The sequence below is a fragment of the Lathyrus oleraceus genome, chromosome 2, assembly GCF_024323335.1.
Source record: "Lathyrus oleraceus cultivar Zhongwan6 chromosome 2, CAAS_Psat_ZW6_1.0, whole genome shotgun sequence".
Classification (NCBI taxonomy): domain Eukaryota; kingdom Viridiplantae; phylum Streptophyta; class Magnoliopsida; order Fabales; family Fabaceae; genus Lathyrus; species Lathyrus oleraceus.
In genome coordinates this window covers 112305249-112329564 of record NC_066580.1, presented here as the reverse complement: position 1 = coordinate 112329564, position 24316 = coordinate 112305249, and the positions used below count along the sequence as shown (strand labels likewise).

General features: G+C 35.5%; 2 protein-coding genes across 4 annotated transcripts; both read left to right on the top strand.

Annotated features, from left to right (window-relative positions):
* Positions 1–2504: 2504 nt before the first annotated feature.
* Positions 2505–23215, top strand: LOC127118367 (potassium channel SKOR). 3 transcript variants are annotated; one of them, XM_051048551.1, is made up of 14 exons: positions 2506–3216; positions 5690–5914; positions 6463–6526; positions 7385–7724; positions 8516–8811; positions 9651–9731; positions 10050–10148; positions 10795–11016; positions 11210–11395; positions 11545–11620; positions 11707–11859; positions 15746–15887; positions 16383–16501; positions 22707–23215. In XM_051048551.1, exons 1-14 carry the CDS (start codon positions 2948–2950, stop codon positions 22946–22948), a joined length of 2514 nt encoding a protein of 837 aa, XP_050904508.1. In that variant the 5' UTR covers positions 2506–2947; the 3' UTR covers positions 22949–23215. The 3 variants fall into 3 exon arrangements, with proteins under 3 accessions (XP_050904509.1, XP_050904508.1, XP_050904510.1); XM_051048553.1 differs by lacking the exon at positions 2506–3216 and adding an exon at positions 4989–5290; XM_051048552.1 differs by lacking the exon at positions 5690–5914 and having other exon boundaries at positions 2505–3216.
* LOC127118368 (uncharacterized) lies at positions 17247–20102 on the top strand. Its single transcript, XM_051048554.1, has one exon. It carries the CDS (start codon positions 17838–17840, stop codon positions 20097–20099), a length of 2262 nt encoding a protein of 753 aa, XP_050904511.1. The 5' UTR covers positions 17247–17837; the 3' UTR covers positions 20100–20102.
* Positions 23216–24316: the final 1101 nt, after the last annotated feature.

Here is a 24316-nt window from a genome sequence, read left to right as displayed (position 1 = left end):
ATATATATATATATATATATATATATATATATATATATATATATATATATATATATATATATATATATATATATATATATATATAATTGAAATACACTGACAGTGTAAAAGAATTTTACACAGTCACTTAATCGTAGACGTTGGAAAATTAAATAAGTTTGACTTTTATTTTTAAAACTTATAAAGTAATGCAAACGGGTGATGGTGATGAGTCGACAGTGTAAAACTTTTTACACTGACAGTTTATAGTAATTAATATATCTCTCTCTCTCTCTCTCTCTCTCTCTATATATATATATATATATATATAGATAGATAGATAGATAGATAGATAGATAGATATATATATATATATAGAGAGAGAGAGAGTATGCGCCACATGCAATGACGGGGTATGCATGAAACATGATTATATCGATAAATAATTTGAAATAGTGATTATTTTGGAAATTAAATTGAAATATTTAATTATTTTAAAAAAAATCTATTAAGTGATAAGACATGCATGATTTTAAAACTTGAAAACTTAATATTTTTTTGTCATGACATGTAGAAATTAGCATTATTATGTGATAAGACAATAAATATATCTGAATATAGATGTATGATGAAATAGACTTATGAAACACTTTTATTTCTTAAATCTGACCGTAAATGTATCTATCTACTGTGTCATCCAACATCTTCTGCAACTTTTTAAAATTGGATTGAAAATGAGGTGAATCTAAAGAATTAATTGAAGTTTTAGTTAAATATCCTTTTATATATATATATATATATATATATATATATATATATATATATATATATATATATATATATATATATATATATATATATATATATATATATATATATATATATATATCAAATTTATTTGATAAATTACATAAATAAACTTCAAACTAAATTTAGTTATTTGAAGTGTGTTGAGTACAAAATTTATCATCCTCAACATTAATTATTTTCGAGTAATACATTTAAAAAATTTGAACAAGCTCTTGAATTTTGTTTGAGAGTTTGAAAGAGAAAAGTAGAGAACACTTTCGAAAATAAATTTAAAATAAAATAGAAAAAAATATTTTTTAAAATAATAATTTTGTATGAAATAATTTTAAATTTTTTTTACCATTATTATATTTTTAACTTTTAAAAATTATAAAAACATAAAATATATTTGAAAAATATATAGAAGCCCTTCAAAACTCTTCTAAAATACAAATTTTAAATTCTTCAAATTAAAAAGATTTTGTGTTAAAAATAAAAATCAACCTTTCAAAATCCACCTCCTTAAATTTCTCTATTTTTTACTCCAGTCATCCCTTTTTTTAAAGTCTTCTCTTCCTTTCTCTTCCAAACTTTCAAATAAAACCTTAAATACCTAACTTGACTCATTCATAATTTTATGCTTTATTTTTTTAATAAATAGACCCTCTTACTAAAATAAAGATACATCTATATCACGAGCATAGTCTGAATCAACATATCCTCCAACGGAAGGATCGTCCTTTCCACTTCTAAACATGATACCATGATCTATTGTACCTTTCAAGCACCTGAAAATCCACTTGAGGGCTTCTAAATGACGGTTTACCAATTTGGATACAACTTACAAACTTGACTTGAGTTTGTGTCAAACCTAATCTAGTATATACCATAACATACATTAAACAATCAACAACACTAACCTAAGGAACCTTTAATATATACTCAGCTTCTGCATTTGTCTTTAGACATTGATCCAATGGGAGCTTAAAGTCATTCACCAATAGAGTATTCACAACCTTCAAATTACTCATGTTAAACTTATCTAACATCTTTTAAGCATAACTTTTATGAGAAAGCTTTAATTTTCTATCACTTTTATCTCTGTGAATTTTATACTAAGAATCTTCTTATCAACACCTATTTTTATTTCCTTTACGTCGTGTAAATAATTAGCGGCAATCAACATATCAACAATATACAATAACATGAAAATAAAATAGCATCATTAAGACTCCTAACATAAACATAACAACTCACACCTTATATAGCAAATCTAAAGCACGTATGATTTAAACCATACAAATACCTATTCAATTTACAAATTAGTCTTCCATGTCTAGTTTTATTGAATTTCTCTGTTTCTCTATGTAAATTTGCTCATCTAAATTATCGTGAAGAAATACTATCTTCACATCTATCCATCTGCTTTAAATGTATGTTCCGGTTGACATTTTCTCTTAGGAAGTTAAACATGCTCTAATGTCTGATTTTTCCTCAAAAACTTCATCTCTTCCACCACTATAGTCTCCTAAAAGGTGGAAGCTTATGTACTAAGAAGTGCATAGATGATCAAGTGTTGATATCCAAATTATTTGTAGAAGAACAAAATAAATATGTAATTAGTAATTAAAAGGTAAATGTATATTAAAAGATACACTTTTATCGTTTATATTTAACTATTTAAGGATATGATATAATTTAATAAGGAAGAAGGTAGTAATAATTTTAATTTTCAAGTTGGGTGCCCCTCGAATATGTATAAAATGCGATCCCACACGCCGGTATAGAGCAGAGAAAGAAATCCAAGTGCGGTTTCTTTCTTTCATATATCTCCATCAAAATCGTCATCCCTTTCCTTTTTTCACTCACATCATAAACCTATCCACAAACAGAATCAGTACCATACCTTAAGAATCATTCACACTTCTCGTGACAATTTTTTCAAATCTTTCTCGTGATTCCTTTCCATTTCCACTTCCACACACTTCTTTTCATTTCCCATTTTCATCTTTCTTATCCAACCACCATTAACACCATTGCCATAATTATCTCTCTGTTATACACATTAATACAATCATCAACAACGCGACCTTTATCAGTTTTATCCTAGATTCATCCAGATTCGGAAACAGAAACTTATTAACCGTTTAAATTTTTTGAAAATTTTGCTTAGATTGATATGGTCGATAAGAAGGAGATGAAGGAAGAGGTTCAAGAAGAGAGAAACATGAACAAGCAAACGGCGACATGTTCACGATCTTCTTCTTTTACACGTTCATCTTTTTCATATGAAGGAGAATACGAAGTTCATGAAGTTCGAGATGGACTGAAAGCATCACGAGGAAGCAGATTCAATCTGATAGAGAAAGAGTTAGGGTTAAAAATTGGGTGGAGAAAGTTCAGTCGGCAAGCTCTTTTTCATGAATTCGTTATTGATCCTGATAACAGGTTAGTTACTTTAATTTTAACTTCTTTAGAAGTTATTAATCAAAATCTCTAATAATTTATAGATTGATTCAGTGGTGATTGATGCTGAATTTGATAAAAAAAATTTAAAATTACTGGCATCCAATAAATTAGATATTAACGGTGAAAAAAATAGAATAAAATCTATATTAACGGCCCATAATAATTATTGGCTGAGGTGAAATTTAAATGATGCTAGTTTTGTTTAGTTACTTAATTAGGTTAATTAGGGGAGAGTAATGGTAGGGTCAGGAGATTATGCTGTCTGATTAGTGTTGTTGTGTTTTGTGGACTAAAATGGCGGTAAGTTCAAATCATTATAATTGGGGTCATAACTTGGTTACGTGGAGGTGCTGTTTTTCTTTGGCTTTCTCCATAATTCATGTGATGTGAGTTTTGCGTTATTCTCCATCGCTCCTAGATGAGTCATAGGCTTTTTAAATGTATCTTACTGTAATGAATAATGAATAATGATGATCTTAGGTTACATTTTTAATTGTTATTTATAGTCACAGGTCAAGTAATGCCAATCACGTCATCACATGGCATGAATTTATATATTCGAAAGTGAAGTGAAAACTTTAATTTTTAATCTTTCCATGAGTGACGGTTAACAAACTTTACATGTAGAATTTCCAATTTTAATGGATATAATTCATCTTTCCTGTAAAAATATGAAAACAATAGAATTTGTAGAAGTGGATTCTTGTAACTTTTATATAACAATTTGATTCTGAATTCTGAAAGATCACTTAAGAAGTTTTTAAAATACTTGTTATCCTATCTATATTTTTCTTGTTAAAGTTATCCTCTCTATTTTGAAGTCCTTTTTCTTTGACATTTTTACATTTATTTAGGCACATAATAAAAATGATTAGAAAAGTTCATTTAAAAAAATATTTATAATAAGAGAGGATTTTTTTTTTATCAACTATACTAATGGAGGAATGTTGCAACACTTTTTTAATTCTTTTATTTATTTATCCATTTTTTAAAAAATAAAAATAAATTAACTCCCTCTATGAATAATCAAACACCCTCTTTGTGACAAAAATCTTGATTTTGTCTAAATAGTAAATACTATGATAATCAAAATCGAATCAAATCGACCGATTTAATTGAGCACCAAAATCCTAATCAATTTGTTTGGATTTGAAATTTGACTTAAAAAAATTAAGATTTAAATCAAAAAATTGATCATAAATCAAAAATCAAGGATTTAGATGACTTTTAAAGACAAATAATAGGGTTTTGTGTTAAATCCAAATATTATTAAATTTAATTTTTTTCTTTCTTCTCTAATCACTTTTGTACATTTAACATTGATAAAAAAATTAAAGTAAAAGTTATTCTCAATTTTTTTTATTCTCTATTTATTTCATAATTAAAAATGAAATTTATATAATAGCATTACATATTAAATTAATATTATTATTATTATTATTATTATTATTATTATTATTATTATTATTATTATTATTATTATTATTATTATTAAATAAGTCTTGGGTCTACCTAGCTTATAGTCCATTGTTTTTAGTACTAATAAATTACAATTACTTTTAGGCTAAATTTAGTAATTAATTTTGAACAATAATAATAATAAAGTAAAGTGTAAATTTACACTGTCCATTATAAGAGATAATAAAATGCTACTATATTCTTATATCTGAACAACTGTTTTACAGCATCACCATTAAACCTATAATAATATTTAAGAAAACTATAATAATATTTAAGAAAACAGGAAAAGAGGATCATGTCATGGGAGCACGTGAGAGAAGATTCACAATAGTAGCCCCTGCACACGGCTGAACGAGGCCGTAGGAGGAGGCACACAATGAAGAAACGCCACCGGTGGACCAATACAAAGGCACGGAATTTCTCCGTTGTGTGCGTCGGCGGGATGCGTTCAGGCGTTCTGGCGGCGAGATGTATGTCTGGCCATGAAGATGACTGTTAACCGGAGATGGTGGATGGGCTATCGGCCGCGAGTTGGTTCCGTCAATTAAATCCACAAACGCAACCTGGACAAAAATTGACCCGTTTTTAGTCGGTACTGTGCGTTTTTCCAGCAGTTTAATTTCAAATTAGTACTATTGCGTGCGCATATAAAGGAAATTCACAAGACGAAAAAAGAGAGCTGAAAACCTAATCTCTGATAAACTCACAAAGATATAAATAAAAGTCTGCAAATTCAAGCACAGATGAGTGCTCCTATTTATACCATAGGATTGGAGACAAAGAAACAGATAGAACAACTCCACTTAAAGACTAATTAATCCTAACTTAACAAAGATGATTTCATCCTAATTTGATTACAATGAGAGAATCATAACATATCACAACATCTACCGTTCACTCTATAGCTTATGCCCCTCGAGTATTGATAAACGCTTTGCCTCAATTAATGGAAGACTAAATTGTTTGAGGCTGATATTGATGAGCAATGCAGGTGGTATCGGGCATGGATCAAGTTCATATTATTATGGGCAGTATACTCATCATTCTTCACCCCAATGGAGTTTGGATTTTTTCGTGGCCTGCAAGAGAATCTCTTTATACTGGACATCATAGGACAAATAGCTTTTCTTCTGGACATTGTTTTGCAGTTCTTTGTCGCTTATAGAGACAGCCAGACCTATCACATGGTCTACCGGCGTACTCCTATTGCTCTGCGGTAAATTTACACCTCATGATGTTCTTCTTATTGCCATGATCTTAATGCTTTGTTATTGTATATGTGTTTAGAGTCACATGTCGGATGATATATGGTCATAAAACCGTGTTTATAGGTGGGAGATATCCGTCGCTTTACATGTCTATCTTTAGAGTTGAGTTACATACTACCTAAATTTTAAGATGGTATCAGGGCTTATCAGAGATTATTGGGCCTCCTAGGTCATGCTCCAGATTTTGATCTTCTCTGGCCCCTACACCCCAAGTCTTCAGGTGTTAGATTAATGGCATGACTGCTCTTTTGTTTAAGAGGTAGAAGGACTGCATAGAATCCAATTGTGTATGACCATGGCTTTAATATAAACTTCGTGAAAGCTTTAGATCATTTAATTATCTTTGATATTTAATAGCTGATACCTGCTGAAATGCGACAGTGGTCAGCGTATCTTTGATATTTGATAGATGATACCTGCGGAAATGAGATAGTGGTCAGCGTATTGGGTTGTTTTTAATTGATTCATGCCTTCCTTTTTCTTTTCTTTTCTGCAGGTATCTAAAATCTAGTTTTGTCATTGATCTTCTTGGATGTATGCCCTGGGACCTCATCTACAAGGTTTTATTTCTTCTGGATAAACCTTAATTTCCTATGTACTTGCAATGCTTACCTGAGGATTGTGTTGGCCTCTTTAATATATTATCATTCTAAATGTTGTTTCAAAAATGTTTTATATAATTCCTGTTCACATTTCGCAGTGGTTCTAGGCATTTAGTTTTTTTTTTTCCAGTCTGCAATAAAATGTCAGTTGCCAGAAATAGAGGAACCTTTATCATCATTTTACTTTTTCTTGAACTTTCCTTGGAGCCATGGAGGTTTTATTGGGATTTGATTAAATCATTATAATATCTAGACAAACTTAGCGAGTCAAATGCCTAGTTCATCTTGGCAACTATTAGTTGGTTAATCAGGGAGGAAAAGACATAAATTGCTTAATATCTTGATAGATTGTCTCAATACTTGGAATTGAAAAACAAAAAACATTTTTATGTTGGGGTGATGATGCATTTAGAGCATTTCATTTATGTCATATAGCAATGGCGCATTGTGCTTCTTTTTCGTATCTAAGCATCATGCTACTTAATTACATTATTAGAATGCCTCGTTGGTTCACAAATTTGCGGACTTTATAATGTATATTAGTCATTAGTCATGTTGCTTACAGCATTATGTTGCACTTGCGAGACTCTCTGCAACTTATTTAGCTAAACACAAGTTAAGGTTAATGTTGGCTGTGTGGTTTTACGACATGGCCTGTGAAAACGAAGAACGGAACTTGTTATACTAACATATTAAAGGCTTTTGTTATTTATGACTTCTGGTTTTGTAGCAAGTTCTTTATTATTGAAAGTTTTCAGTTCACCAATGTTGCTCTAAGCACCAAGATAACCTTTAATGAACACCTTTAATGAACAGGCTTGTGGACGGAGAGAGGAATTGAGGTTCCTATTGTGGATCAGATTATATAGGGCGCAGAGAGTCGTGCAATTTTTCAGGAATTTGGAAAAAGACATACGTATCAATTACATTATTGCTCGGATTGTGAAACTTTTAGTTGTTGAACTCTACTGCACCCACACAGCAGCTTGCATTTTCTATTATTTGGCTACTACACTACCTGAATCGCAAGAGGGATACACATGGATAGGAAGTTTGAAACTGGGTGACTATAGTTATTCAAAGTTCAGAGAAATTGATCTTTGGAAGCGCTACACGACATCAATGTATTTTGCTATTGTTACGATGGCTACTGTCGGTAGGTTTCTTCCTTTAAAATTTAATTCACAATGCAGAATGATTTTCATGTTGTCTAGCATTAGTTATCTCCACCCAGCCCATGTAGTGGTCTGCTTCCAGTATTTAAATAGCTGGTCACATAAGCCTAGATAAAAGAAGAGAGGTGTGCTGGCAATTGGTTGCTAGCTAATTGTAGAACTTTGACATCCATAAAATGCTGGATAAAGATGAAAGAAATTCCTAAAAAGGATTAAAGGTAGTCTATAGAAAATTGTAAGAGAAAGAAACCATTTAAAAAGACTTTACGGTAAATTTAATGGATTTAGGGTTGTATGATTTAATCCTGTAACCAACTACACTAGGTAGTTTAAGTCTTGATTGTAGCTGTTGGTCATTAGTATTCACAGAATTCTACTGATAAGCATGTCAATGATGTGATGTCATAGTAGCTCATGTTTCAGTGCTTTGAAAAATAAAGCAGCAGAAACTCAGCCAGTGTTTTCTCACTTACTAAATCTCAAAACAACCAGATTGTATGAAATTACTGGCCTGGTGAGCCATATCAGCACAAATTGAAATGTGAACCTTAATTCATATCTGACACAGCTGTTGTTCCTTGTCTGCATCAGCTGGAGCTTTTCTAGGTTAAATGAATGAACTGCCAGTTATCAGAACCTCTTCTATGGGTTTCTAGATCCATGTATTATTTGCATTGATCTCAGTAATTTTAGTGTCCAAATTGTATACTATCTTATCTCTCTTAGAAAGTTATTCCGAATGAATCATGTTGCAAATTTCTTTTTTCCACAGGCTATGGTGATATACATGCTGTAAATATGAGGGAGATGATATTCATAATGGTTTATGTTTCATTCGACATGGTTCTTGGTGCTTATTTGATCGGTAACATGACAGCTTTAATAGTCAAAGGATCAAAGACTGAAAAGTTTAGGGACAGGATGACAGATTTGATGAAATATATGAATAGAAATAAACTTGGTAGGGATATCCGTGAACAAATAAAGGGTCATGTTCGCTTGCAGTTTGAGAGCAGCTACACCGACGCTGCTGTCCTTCAGGACATTCCCATTTCTATTCGAGCTAAGGTAATAAGAGAAAGAAGAGGGCTTTAAACATCATTTATGGTTAGTTTGAAGTTTGAACATCATTTATGGTTAGTAACAGAAACCATTGTCGTCATTTTTCCTATTTATTTCACTTTCTATAATATCTTGCTTTGCCTTATGCTTTCAATGCTTGTTGATATTTGTTCTCAATTTGTTTAACGGAATCAAGTTTTGTTGGTTTTACTTGTGGAATTTCCCTATGTTTTATCTCTATTGATTATAACTTTCAAATTTATGATGAATTCACTTATTGTTGGTAATTTGTAAGGAAAGTGCATGATAAATATGCAATAATTGATACTATTTGAAAGTATAGAATTTGCTAAGTATTCATATATAAAAGAAATTTCAGTTAAATACTCTCAAAAATGATTTATCACTACATTGAATTCCTATTGATGCTTATTAGAAACATCTCCATACATCTTTTCTCAACGTAGGTAAAATAAAATTTTAGGTTTTAAAGGGACGACATGTTATACTGTTTTTTTTACAGTAGTGTATTTTTTTACATTCACTATTCAATTGAAAATTGTGATAGATTAAACTTTTAGACTAAAATGAACTGATACGTGTATATTGTATATTTGTCTTGATATTCACTAATGAACTATTTTAATTTGAACCATCATATTATTGGCTAGATTCACTTTTCTGTTCAATCTTCTTTTTTTAAACATTCATATTTTTCTGTTTATTTCCTACTCCACCCTGTTCCAACAAATTTTCTGCTGGAATAGTGGGCCATCATCTGTTCACTTTTTCCTTAAGCATCTGGTTTGTAGGCTTTTGTGTAACAGGCTAATTACTTTGTGCAGATATCCCAATCGTTGTATTTGCCATACATTGAAAACATTCCTCTTTTTAAAGAATGCTCTTCAGAATTCGTCAACCAGATTGTAAGTAACGTTTTCCCCATTGCCTAGCATATATCATGATAAAGTTACATCTGTATTATCTGAATTTTTGGTGAATAAAGCTGAATGCTCTCTTTAGATTTTTGGACTTAATCTACAATCTACAATATATTGATATTGCCACTTTTACATTCAAGGTTGAACTTTGTAGTGATAATAAAACTTGCTAGTATGGGCGTCTTCTCCAGATTGAATAAGATTAGTGGCACCTTTGTTTAATGAGAGTTTCTAAATAGTCTGTTAGCATTTCCTGCACGTGCAATGTCAAGTGATAATAATTTATGTTCCTTTATCTTTCAGGTTACTAGGCTCCATGAGGAATTCTTTCTTCCAGGAGAAGTTATAATGCAACAAGGACACGCTGTTGATCAACTATATTTTGTCTGTGATGGTGTGCTGGTAAGATTTTATATTTCCAGAATCACTTCTGCATTCTATCTTTTCTCATCTTCCATGTATCAGAAATTTTTAGTCAGAAGTCATAGAGACAATACCAGTACACCTACAATACTCGAGGCACTTTTTTCTTCTCATTATTCCATTTCGAGTGAAATTTCTAGGTTTTTTTATATATTAATATAATACTATTTATTTATTTTAGTTTCTTTGTTGTTGTAACTTACCACAATTTTTTACCTTTTAAACTTATGATGTTTTGCTTTGAATTGAACAATTTAGTTTCTTTTTATATAACAAAATAAAAATATCTCGTTTTTTATCGATGTATCCATAACTTGATTCTTTTTGAAAGTCCGTATCCCATATGCATACTTGTACCTGTACCTATGCGCCATAGTTATTCATACCTTTTTATACCCAAGCATTGCTTTATAATGCTGAATTTTCTTACTTATTTATATTTATAGAAATATTTATGGGAATAGCGGCTTTGAGAATCGAACGAATGTGCTTTATCATATATCCAGTAGGTTATCAAAGAGGAAAGAAGTTTAATATGATTTTTAGGACTAATTCTTTGAAAAATTTCAACAGAAGACGAATTTGAATTTATGTTTATTGAATGCCCAAAACTATTTCAATGCAGGAGGAAGTAGGCACAGCTGAAGATGGGTCCGAAGAAACTGTTTCACTTTTAGAGCGCAACAGTTCATTTGGAGAAATATCTATTCTTTGCAACATTCCTCAGCCATATACTGTCCGTGTTTGTGAACTGTGTAGGGTCCTGCGGCTTGATAAACGATCGTTTTCAAATATCTTAGATATATACTTTTATGATGGGAAGAAAGTATTAGACAACCTTGTAGAGGTAACCATGTCATATATATTTGTTTTGATATCATTTTCCCTTTAATAGAGTCTCTGACATGAGTTAAAAATATATTCTGCTGCTCTCTAGACTCTAGTTGAACATGGCAGGGATGTACCGATTTACTCATTTTTGGATTATACAATTTAATTATTTTCTGATTGTGAGACAGCTAAATATCTCATTTTTATAGGGAAAAGAGTCTATTAGAGGTAAGCAATTGGAGTCAGACATCACATTTCATATTGGAAAGCTAGAATCTGAACTTGCTTTGAAGGTCAATAGAGCAGCTTTTGATGGTGATATGTATCAGCTAAAAAGTTTGATTCGAGCTGGAGCTGATCCTAAGAAGACAGATTATGACGGAAGGGCACCTTTGGTAATGAGCTTGAAACTTTTTACTATGATGTCATTTTATCTATCAATTTCCTCCGTTTCATCTATGACGCAGTGGTTAATTAACTGCCACTTACAAACACTGTTATAAAAGTTCATGCCTGATACGGACCTTTGTTGTTTTTCCAATAGCATCTTGCAGCATGCAGAGGATATGAAGATATCACACTTTTCCTTATTCATGAAGGTGTAGACATCAACATCAAAGGTAACTTATGTAACTTAAAGATATTCCTCTAGGATCAAACTTAAATTTAAGGTAATGCAAACATCACTAATGTGGTACCTCCATAGATAACTTCGGGAACACGCCACTACTTGAAGCAGTTAAGAATGGACACGATCCGATTGCTTCTTTACTTGTTAGAGAAGGGGCCTCTATGAAGATAGATGATGGTGGTAGTTTTTTATGCACAGCAGTTGCCAGAGGAGATTCGGATTATCTTATATTGTAATTGTATCTCTGTGTCTAATATGATCACACATGGTGTATATTTATATGCAAATAGGGAATATACAATAGGAAATAATATCAATTACAGTTATGACTAATTGAATATCAATCAATACTAATTGATTGATAACATATTCTTAACACTCCCCCTCAAGCCGGATCGTATATATTGTATGATCCGAGCTTGTTACAAATATAATTCACTCGAGAACCCTTGAGAGACTTGGTAAACATATCAGCCAATTGATCTTCAGATTTTACGAATTCCGTGGTTATTTCTCCCGACAGTACCTTGTCTCTTACATAGTGACAATCTATTTCTATGTGCTTGGTCCGTTCATGGAAAACCGGATTGGACGCAATGTGGAGTGCCGCTTGATTGTCGCATATGAGTTTTGTGTTCTGAAGGTCACCGAACCTAAGTTCTGAGAGCAAATTCTTAAGCCAAGCAAGTTCTTTTGAGGCTGCTGCCATAGCCCGATATTCAGCTTCAGCACTAGATAATGCAACTGTGTTTTGTTTCTTGCTTCTCCATGAGATCATATTTCCTCCAATAAGAACACAATATCCAGAAGTGGATCTCCTATCCGACGGTGATCCTGCCCAATCTGCATCTGAGTAACAAGTGATTTTAGCATCACCCTTATCTTCATATAATAGGCCTTTTCCTGGTGCATTCTTTATATATCTGAGAATCCGAATAACGGCATTCCAATGAGTATCACAAGGAGCATTAAGGAATTGACTCACAATACTCACTGCAAAAGTAATATCTGGTCTGGTGACGGTAAGATAATTGAGTCTACCCACTAGACGTCGATATCTTCCCGGGTCTTTCAACAACTCCCCCTGACCCGGAAGAAGCTTGACATTGGGATCCATAGGAGTATCAATCGGACGACAGTCAAGCATACCAGTTTCAGTTAGGATGTCTAATGCATACTTACGTTGGTTAATTGCAATGCCTGATGAGGACTGTGCAACCTCAATACCTAAGAAGTATCTGAGTGGACCCAAATCTTTTGTCTGAAAGTTTTTGAAAAGATGAGTTTTGAGTCGCTGAATACCGTCTGTATCGTCTCCAGTGATAACAATGTCATCAACATAAACCACAAGAAAGATGTGTTGTCCGTTGGAAGAGTGAAGGAAGAAAACAGAATGATCAGCTTCACATCTAGTCATACCAAACTGTATCAAGGCAGAGCTGAAGCGACCAAACCAAGCACGTGGAGATTGTTTTAGCCCATAAAGAGATCGATTGAGCCGACAAACAAATCTCGAATTACCAGGAATAGTAAAACCTGGAGGTTGATCCATATACACTTCCTCCTCCAATTCTCCGTGTAAGAATGCATTTTTAATATCCAACTGATGAAGCGACCAATGATTAATAGCAGCCAATACAAGGAAGAGACGGACTGAACTAATCTTGGCCACTGGAGAAAAGGTGTCACCATAATCAAGGCCAAATATTTGTGTGTATCCCTTGGCTACCAAACGAGCTTTAAAACGATCAATCTGACCATCTAGTCCAATTTTCACTGTATAAACCCATCGACAGCCCACTGTAGTTTTGTCTGGAGGTAAAGGAACAATGTCCCAAGTGTTATTTGAATGCAATGCAGCCATTTCTTCCACCATCGCCTGACGCCAATTGGGGTCAGTCATAGCTTCACCTGTAGACTTAGGAATAGACACGGAATCCAAAGCAGACACAAAAGAAACATAGGAAGTAGATAGACGGTCATAATTTAAAGCGCAGACATATTTAGGATTTGGATTATGAGATCGAATACCTTTTCGTAATGCTATTGGAAGGTCAAGTTCAGGTGACGTAGCTGGAGAAACAATTGGAGTAGGAGATGGTGTTGGTGGATCAATATCATCTCTAACTGCCGATGGACGCGTTGTGCGTCGCTGATATACCTGCAAAGGAGGTTTAATGGGTGTGGGGATGACAGAAGGGATATCTTGATCATCTAAATTACAAATCTCCTGGGAGGACGAAGAGGCAGAGAAAAAAGGAGAACCTTCAAAAAATGTTACATCGGAAGAGACAATGTACCGTTGAAGTTGAGGACAAAAACAACGATATCCCTTTTGTATACGTGAGTAGCCTAGAAAAATGCATTTGAGAGATTTAGCGGAAAGTTTGTCTTTACCTGGATTAAGATCATGAACAAAGCATGTGCAACCAAACACACGAAGGGGAATGGGGTAGAGATCGTGTTCCGGATTCAAGATAGAGTATGGAATCTGATCTTGAAGGACCGAGGAAGGCATTCGGTTGATAAGGTGACATGCGGTGAGGAGAGCATCACCCCAAAAACGAGAGGGTACATTGTGGTGAAGAAGAAGAGTCCGTGCAGTTTCAACTAAATGACGATTCTTCCGTTCAGCAACACCGTTCTGTTGTGGTGTATGAGCACATGATGATTGGTGAATAATTCCCTGTAATGTTAAAAAAGATTGAAACTGGGATGACATATATTCACGAGCATTATCTGTGCGTAAAATTTTAATGGTAGTATTAAACTGATTTTTAATTTCAGCATAAAACTCTTGGAATATACGGAAAACATCTGAACGATTTTTCATTAGAAATAACCAAGTGCATCGTGAGTAATCGTCGATGAACGTGACAAAGTAATAGTATCCTAAAGTAGACTTCACACGACTAGGACCCCAAATATCAGAGTGAACTAAAGCAAAAGGTGATGCAACACTTTTATTTACTCGTTGACAATAAGTACTACGAGTATGTTTGCCTAATTGACAGGACTGACACTCAAAAGAAGAAAGCTTAGAAAGACTAGGAACTAAAAGACGCATTTTATTGTGACTAGGGTGACCCAAACGTTGATGTGTGAGTTCTTGAGAAGCAATAGAAGCACAGGCCACCGGTGGAGAAAGATGATATAATCCTCCAGCTTCACTCCCTGCTCCAATCGTCCGTCCTGTACGTCGATCCTGGATATGAACAGAATTAGCATTAAAAAGAACTGAACAATCAAGAGTACGAATAAGCTTGTGAACAGATATTAGATTAAAGGGACAACCAGGAATGTAAAGGACAGACTCTAAAGACAAGTTTGGAAGTGGATGTGCCTGACCAAGGCCTTGAACTTTGGCTTTAGAACCATCCGCCACAGTGACAGAAGGCAAAGAATCAGAATAAGACAAATTAGATAAAAGAGATTTATTACCAGTCATATGATCAGATGCACCAGAGTCAAGGACCCAAGGACCAAGTGAAGGTGTAGAGACAAAAGCTACAGGATTACCCGACTGAGCAGCAGCGGCAGATGATGATTGTTGATGGGCTGCTTTGTATTGGAGGAAATCATTGTAATCAGCGGCGGGAATAGTGACATCTTTAGTGAACATGATGGAATCGGTATCTCCCATGATATTTGATGGCTCGGAATGAAAAACCGAGAGCAGATCTGGAAAAACGGCGACGGCTGGGGGCAGCGGATGCGCGGCTGATTGTCCGGCGCGTGAGATTCACGCGCGATGAAGGAGGAGAGACGTGTGCGGCGGCGGAAGGCAGTGAATCTGGCCGATCTGTAGGAGACGATTCCGGCGTATAGGAATCTCGCCGAAAAGTCGACAGGAACGGCGGAGACGGCGGCGGCGCTGTGGGTGGCCGGAAAAAAAGAAAAAAAAAAAAAATATATTTTTATTTTGTGGAAGACAGTAGGTCAACCAGCTCTAGATACCATATTGTAATTGTATCTCTGTGTCTAATATGATCACACATGGTGTATATTTATATGCAAATAGGGAATATACAATAGGAAATAATATCAATTACAGTTATGACTAATTGAATATCAATCAATACTAATTGATTGATAACATATTCTTAACATCTTAAAAGGCTTTTATCTAATGGAATGGATCCTAATTTGAAAGATTATGACTATCGAACCCCTCTACATGTTGCTGCATCTGAAGGTTTAATCTTCATGGCAAAGTTACTATTAGAAGCTGGAGCTAGTGTTTTTACTAAAGATAGGTACTGTTCACTTCACTGATTCTTATTTTACATGTTCAAACTAGCACGACTAGTGTTTCAAGTAGGGAACCATTCAATAGTTGTTTTCACTTGAAAAATAAAAAGGGACATGCTTATTTGAAGCTAGCCTAGTTTAGTAGTTCGCCAGGCTTCTGTTTTCTAGAATTCATCCGCCAAAACCGTATAATTATGGTTTGCAAACATTGCATTAATATCATACTCTGGACATATCTGGACTTCAGCGTTGGTATTAACAGTATTGTGTTGTGACTTGTGAGTTCTTAATGGTGTTTATAGACATTACTAGTGTTTCTTCCACCAAAATTGTCTATTATAGGTGAAATATGACTTTCTCTTTTTCCTCCTCCATATTTCCCCTAATTTCAAACACTTAGCTGAACTGTTTATTTAGAATATACTATACCTTTGCTGTTTCTTTCCTTTTCATTGTTAGCATAACCAAAACTTGTTCTTTTTCATTTCACTACAAAACAGGTGGGGAAATACTCCGCTTGATGAAGCTCGGATGAGTGGAAACAAGAATCTGATAAAGATGCTGGAAGATGCAAAATCTGCTCAGTTGACAGAATTCCCTTTTCCCCAAGAAATTACAGGTACTGATATGTTCTGTTAGCCTTCTTTTATTCTAAGAGGTTCTAAGAAGTTCGATAGAATACACTATGTAACAATTTAAAGAGATTACGTCTCTGTTTCGGAGTTTGGATGGGAGGGGTTTGTGTGTGGGGTGGGGGAGCAGAAAAGACCTCGATAACAATAATGGAACCTGTGATCTCCTTTTGCTGTCAAACATGCCACTACCATAAGCTATAACTGTCTATGCTAGACAAAATTGAACTGTTCCATCTCCTTTAAGTTTCATCTAAAGCACTTGCTCTATAGCCAAGTCTTCCTTTCACATACTGACGCAATCAGACTATACTAGCCAAACTCTTGAACCATTCCTGCTCATTAGTGATCTCATCAGTAATGCAAAAACAAAACTACCTTTAAGAACAAAGCCAACAACAAAAAAACAATGTCCAACGGTTAAACCCTCAAGACATGTAAGAGGGTTGTTCAACCATTGTTCCAAACCATACCTCAAAATATGAAGTGTAGGTTAATATTAACTCTTGAATGATCCATCACATGTTGCCTCTTAAATAAATATTTTGCCTCTAGTTCCACCCTTTATGATAGGAATGAATCGGACCCCACAAGTGATGATGGGGATGTGTTAGTTAACAAATATAATTTTGGACCTAAACAGTGGAGGGTATATGTGAGAAAGAATAAGAAAGGCCCAGTTAATTAGTATTCTCTAAATAAATAGGAGTCTCGTTTAATTTGTTAGTATTTTCCAAATAAATAGGAGTCTCATTTAATTTGTTAGTATTTCCAAATAAATAGAAGTTAGTTTAGTATTCCCCATATAAATAGGAGTGTATGGGGCAGTAGCTAGGTATGCTATTATTTTCTATTTTTCATATTAGGGTTTGGGCAGTGAGAGAATTGTTTTCTCTAATTGAGGAGCAGTAGCTCTGGAACTTCTTTTTTGTTTTCATATTCATTAATAAAATAATTTTCTCCATTCTATTCTACCTTTCCTCTGTTCTATCAATTGGTCCGACCTACCGGATTCATGCAAACCAGAATGGCAGAGTAAATTACTGCAGTTGAGGAACGCTTGGGACGTGTGGAAACTAGTATTGAGGATTTGCGTACTTTCATTGCTGTGGAGATTCAACGGGCGATGGTGAATCGTGAATCACCTCAGTCAAGCGGTACAACGGTTACCTCACCGTTGGATGAGTTTAGTTTGTCCGCAAAGAAGGTGGAGTTGCCAGCATTTACCGGCGACGATCCGGTGGCGTGGTTCACTCGTGCTGAGACATACTTTGAAGTACAACGAATCTCTCAGGATGTTCGTATTCAGTTGACAAGTTAAGTATGGAAGGCCTTACTATCCATTGGTTTAACCTATGGCGTGATTCAACAGAGGAATTGTCATGGGAGAACCTCTGTGAAGCAATGATGGCGAGATTTGGAGGAGGGCGTTTGGAGAACCCCTTCGAAGAACTCAAGGATTTGAAGCAATCTGAGACGGTGGAGAATTACATCGCCGAATTTGAATTGTGTTCATCTCATTGTGGAAGGTTACCAGAACAACAATTTCTGGGCTATTTTATTGGTGGTTTACGTCACGACATCCGTTCTCGGGTAAGAACATTCAAGCCACACAACCGGTATGTGGCGATGCAATTGGCACGTGATGTGGAACGTGAATTTGCTGAAAATTCAGGTCATGGATCTGGTTCACGTTACAAACCGGGTCATGGCTCTTGGACAAAATCTCAAAAACCTAATTGGGCTTTTCGCGAAGGGGAAGGAAAGGGATCTGCAATTCAGACCCAGACTAATAACTATTTGGGCAAAACGCGTACTGGTTCGGGTTCGGGATCTCAAACCGGGTCAACACGCCCTACTAATTCTACAGCATCTTCTCGCCCAAATTTAGGGGACAATTTGCGCCGTCATTCTCGTGGTGTCCGCCATCTACCAAGTGCAGAGGTTAATGAGCGTCGTGCGAAAGGACTCTGTTTTCGTTGCAACGAACGATGGGATCCTCTCCATCAATGTGCAACAAAACAGTTACGATTGATTATCTTGGGGGATGATGAAATTGTCAACGATGAAGGAGAGATTATCGTGTTAGAGGCTGAGTCGGAAGAAGAGCTCACACAAGAGGAATTAGAATGTAAAACTATGGGACTGTTTGGTGTATCCACTAATCTAAACCAGGTCCGGATGATGAAATTGGAGGGATGTTTACAAGGTGCATCTATTCTGGTTCTTATTGACAGTGGAACCACACATAATTTCATATCCCCTAAGGTGGTGGAAACCCTCGGATTGCCTATGGTGCCTTCTAATCCCTTGGGTGTTAAGTTAGGAGATGGTCATCGTGTCCTAACTAGGGGTAGATGCAATGGAATTCAGCTGAACGTGGGAGCGGTGCAGATTTGTTTTGATGCTTATGTACTGGAGTTAGGAGGTGTGGATTTGATTTTGGGAGTTGTGTGGCTGGAAACTTTGGGGAAGGTGACCATGGATTGGAAAGAAATGTCTATGGTGTTCAACCATAAGGGCAGTATGGTGAAATTACTTGGTCAAGCTGTAGATGATATGATGGCTACATTCCAAAGCGTTATCACTCCTTCTCGAATGATAGCAGGCTGTGAATGGCCTACCTTGATGGAGGTGCTAGGTTCACCGGTGTCACGTGTCTCTGGTCATCAAACTAAGGAGTTGGGAGGATTGTTGGATCGTTTTGTTATCGTGTTTAAAGAAATTCAGGGTCTTCCTCCGCCAAGAAACACTAGCCATTCAATTCAACTTTTACATGGTGCTGGTCTGGTAAGTGTGCGGCCTTATAGATATCCTCATTTACACAAGGATGAAATTGAAAAACAAATTCAGAGCCTAATGCAACAAGGGGTGGTGAGAAACAGCACCAACGCTTTCTCTAGTCCCGTCATTTTGGTCAAGAAGAAGGATCAATCTTGGCGGATATGTGTAGATTATCGGGCACTCAACAAGGTAACAATTCAAGACAAGTACCCTATTCCTGTTGTAGATGAATTGTTAGATGAGTTACATGGTTGTAGTTATTTCTCTAAGCTCGATCTTAAATCTGGTTATCATCAAATCCGTATGAAGAAAGAGGATATTCATAAAACGGCTTTTCGGACTCATGAGGGTCACTATGAGTTTTTGGTAATGCCGTTTGGCCTCACCAATGCTCCCGCAACCTTTCAATCGGTGATGAATGCAATTTTCAAGCCTTTTCTAAGGAAGTTTGTCCTGGTTTTTTTTTATGATATCCTTGTATACATTAGTAGTTGGGCTGATCATTTGCAACACTTGGAGGTGGTTCTTAATATTTTGAAGCAGCATCAGTTTGTGGCAAATCGGAAGAAATGTACCTTCGGTCAGCACCAAGTGGAATATTTGGGCCATGTCATTTCCAAAGCAGGGGTTGTTGTTGATCCTGCCAAGGTTAGCAGTGTGTTACAATGGCCGATTCCTAAGAATGTTAAAGGAGTGCGAGGGTTTTTGAGGTTAACTGGTTATTACAGAAAGTTTATAGCCAACTATGGAAAAATTGTTAAACCCTTGACAAAATTGACAAAGAAGGATGGTTTTAGCTGAAATGCGGCAGCGGCTGAAGCTTTTGAGAAATTAAAAGTAGCTGTTACAACTGCCCCAGTTTTAGCCCTGCCTAATTTCAAGGTTCCATTTGAAATTGAATGTGATGCCTCAGGAAAAGGAGTTGGTGCAGTGCTGTTGCAATCAAAACATCCCATTGCATATTTTAGCAAGGCTTTTGCATCATCGAGGTTATCCAAATCTGCCTATGATAAGGAGTTAATGGCTTTAGTGTTAGCTATTCAGCACTGAAGACATTATTTGTTAGGAAGGAGGTTTGTGGTTTATTCTGATCAAAAGAGCCTAAAACACTTGTTGGAACAACGTATTACTACGACAAATCAGCAAGAATGGATGGCTAAGTTGTTGGGTTTTGACTTTGAGGTGGTGTACAAGGTGGGAGTGGAAAATAAGGTGGCTGATGCTTTATCTAGACAATACGAGGATGCAGAGTTGCAAACTATTAAATCCTACCCTATTTGGCAGCAGAGCAGCCAACTGCAACAAGAAGTATCAAATGATCCTTTGCTTAAAAATATTGTGGAGGCTATTCAAAAGGATCCTAATGCTAAACCTGGTTTTGCTTTAAAAGGCGGCATATTATTCTACAAAAATAGGTTAGTAATACCTGCTAGCTCACCACTTATCGAGGAGTTACTCAAAGATTTTCATTCGTCTCCAAGTGGGGGTCACTCCGGCTACCTACGCACTTATAGGAGAATGGCAGGAACTTTATATTGGCAAGGGATGATGCGGAGGGTGCAAGATTTTGTGAAAGCTTGTGATACTTGTCAACGACAAAAATATGCGGCAACTACTCCTAATGGATTACTACAACCTCTTCCTATTCCAGTTTTGGTATGGAGTGAGATATCTATGGATTTCATTACTTGTTTGCCAAAAAGTATGTTAAGAGTCCCACATCGGACAATATATGGCCTGAACATGACTTTATAAGTGGGGACAACCCTCACTCTACCAACCGGTTTAAACCGGTTTTGTAGGGTTGAGTTAGGTTAAACCACACATTCTTAACAAAGTAATGGATTTGAAGCTATATTAGTTGTTGTGGACCGTCTCTCCAAATACAGCCATTTCATTCCTCTTAAACATCCATTTACTGCTATTTTTGTGAAGGAAGTGGTGAGATTACATGGAATTCCGGAGTCTATTCTTAGTGATCGTGACCCCTTGTTTGTGAGTATCTTTTGGAAAGAGTTGTTCAAGTTAGTTGGCACGGTGCTTAAAATGTCCTCGGCATACCACCCACAAACGGATGGCCAAACAGAAGTGATTAATCGTTGCTTAGAGGCCTATCTACGTTGTTTTATTGCAGATCAACCTAAGACATGGGCACACTGGATTCCGTGGGCAAAACTGTGGTACAATACCACATTCCATGTGTCTACAGGGTTCTCCCCTTTCGAGGTGGTGTATGGCAGAAAGCCTCCAGTGTTGGTGCATTTTTTAGAGGGCGAAACCAGAGTAGAAGCTGTAGCGCAGGAGTTAAGGGACAGAGATGAGGCGTTGCGTCAATTGAAAACTTATTTACTCAAAGCCCAGGAGCACATGAAATACCAAGCTGACAAGAGACACAAGGAAGTGCAATTTGAGGTTGGTGATTAGGTTTTCCTCAAATTACGTCCTCATCGACAACACTCGGTTGTGCAAAGAATCCATCAAAAACTGGCCCCTAGATTTTTCGGACCTTATCAAATCATGAAGAAGATAGGACAAGTTGCTTATAAGTTAAAGTTACCACCAACATCTAAAATACATCCTACCTTTCACGTGTCGCAATTGAAGAAAGCGGAGGGAAACTATACTACTACTACTACTCAGCTACCTATCAGTTTAGAGTCAGAAAAAGGGGACATTACTCCGGCCAAGGTTTTGTCTTGGAGGGATAAGTTCGATGGTGGACAGCACAAGAGAGAATGGCTGATTCAATGGGAAGGGATGGATGTTGGAGATGCTACCTGGGAAGAGGAACTGTTATTGAAGAGTCAATTCCCTGATTTGCGCCTTGAGGACAAGGCTAAAGTTGTAGGTGGGGGTGATGATAGGAATGAATCGGACCCCACAAGTGATGATGGGGATGTGTTAGTTAACAAAGATAATTTTGGACCTAAACAGTGGAGGGTATATGTGAGAAAGAATAAGAAAGACCCGGTTAATTAGTATTCTCCAAATAAATAGGAGTCTTATTTAATTTGTTAGTATTTTTCAAATAAATAGGAGTCTCAGTTAGTTTGTTAGTATTTCCAAATAAATAGGAGTTAGTTTAGTATTCCCCACATAAATAGGAGTGTATGGGGCAGTAACTAGGTATGCTATTATTTTCTGTTTTTCATATTAGGGTTTGGGCAGTGAGAGAATTGTTTTCTCTAACTGAGGAGCAGTAGTTCTGGAACTTCTTTTTTATTTTTATATTCATTAATAAAATAATTTTCTCCATTCTATTCTACCGTTCCTCTGTTCTATCACTTTACATCTAGTTCCAATTATATATGTATTTCCTTTTGTTATGTCTGTTAATCTCATTTTTCTTGAATCTTGATCCCGTGTTGCTGTAAACTCAAACATTAAATGTATCTTCCATTTTTCCAGATAAAGTACATCCAAAGAAGTGCACAGTGTTCCCTTTCCACCCATGGGATCCAAAAGAGTGTAGAAGAAATGGTATAGTATTATGGGTTCCACACACCATTGAAGAGCTAATCAAAACAGCAGCAGAACAGATAGGATTTTCTAGTGACTCTTGTATTTTATCAGAAGATGCTGGTAAAATTATTGATGTGGCCATGATTAAGGACGATCAGAAACTGTATTTAGTCCTTGAAACACATTAGGCAATTATATTATGGTTCTTTTACAATCATATAATAATGTGTCCTCCTTGTAATGTGCTGTAATCTAGAAATAAGCGCAATGTATGATCTTATTAATGTAATGCAGTTAATTTACAGTAAATGTCCTATGCAGTTAAAATCCACCCTAGTAATTAAGATCAAATAATTGCTTATGAGCTTGTGCTTTCATGGCAGTGTCTAAAATTGCTGATGCTCTACTAGAGTACTCTCCCTAAAAGAATAAAATCCATTCAAAAACATTCTTCAGACAGCTCTTTCAGAAATTGTAGAAAAGCAAATTTCTTCTCTCTTTATTGTGGAGTAACAATAAAAGAAGCAGCAAGCTATTAACAATGCCACCACAACTTTTAATGAAAAAAAACTCTCTTTAATGAGACAATTGAAGCCGCGGGATCTAGTCAAGTAAGAAAACTGGCTGTTATTGCTTTAATTTACATGAAATTATGAGTGGTTAGAGTGCTAAGTTTAAGAATAAAAGCAGTAAAGACCCATCTTATGTATTTTGTATTTTATATACTGATCATCATGTACTTGTGTTACTAATTATAGTGAATTAGAGAGGTCTCTCTTCATTATAGTAGATCGGACCGAGTAAACAACTTCTGTTTGGCAGATTAAATTTTGCTTGATGTGCTTAGTTGTGATTACATCACTTACATTCTCACTTGTTTCTGAAATTCAGCACTACTTCGTACTGGTTTTTTTTATACTCTCCAAAAGCCAATATACTTAATATATTGCAAGAACCACACACATTTCAGTCAATTTGAGGTTGAAATACAGTTGCTAAACTAAGAACTTCCCCCCCAAAACTTCCAAAAATTTAACAAGATTATATATGATTCTTAAATACCATATATTGCCCCAAAAATGTTAATTAAATAACGAGAATTTCTTTTCCCACCTTATGGTGTGGCTCCACATTTGAAAATTCAAAATTGCTCTCGGGTGTTTTCGAAGATATATCTACGGACGCATTTTAAAACACCATATTATTTGTAAATCAAGTACTCATCCTATTTTTTTTTCTAAACTTTGTCTGGAGATACGTCTACGAAACTTTCTGGGACGTATTCAGAGATGCATCTCCGAAAACACCACTCAATGCATTTTAAGCTATTTAAACAACCTTATTTTAGATATGCATCTCCGAAAACTTACATGCATGCATCTTGGCAGAAACATTGTCCTAAATTTGTTTTTTTGAATCAAAAATCATTTTAATCCAACTAACAGTGCATAATTTGATTCAAACATTATAGAACCAAGTCATGTGCAGTAGGAGCTTCCTCCCGGTCTTTGTGCACGGGAGAGACGCGCCCTTGGGATGAGGACCCATGTGACAGG

Excerpts from the sequence above, each read along its gene's own strand:
- LOC127118367 (XM_051048551.1), top strand. The coding sequence starts at position 2,948 with ATGGTCGATAAGAAGGAGATGAAGGAAGAGGTTCAAGAAGAGAGAAAC. Across the intron at positions 5,915-6,462 it reads CGTACTCCTATTGCTCTGCG|GTATCTAAAATCTAGTTTTG; the intron begins GTAAATTTACAC and ends TCTTTTCTGCAG. Across the intron at positions 11,396-11,544 it reads ATGACGGAAGGGCACCTTTG|CATCTTGCAGCATGCAGAGG; the intron begins GTAATGAGCTTG and ends TTTTTCCAATAG.
- LOC127118368 (XM_051048554.1), top strand. The coding sequence starts at position 17,838 with ATGGAAGGCCTTACTATCCATTGGTTTAACCTATGGCGTGATTCAACA.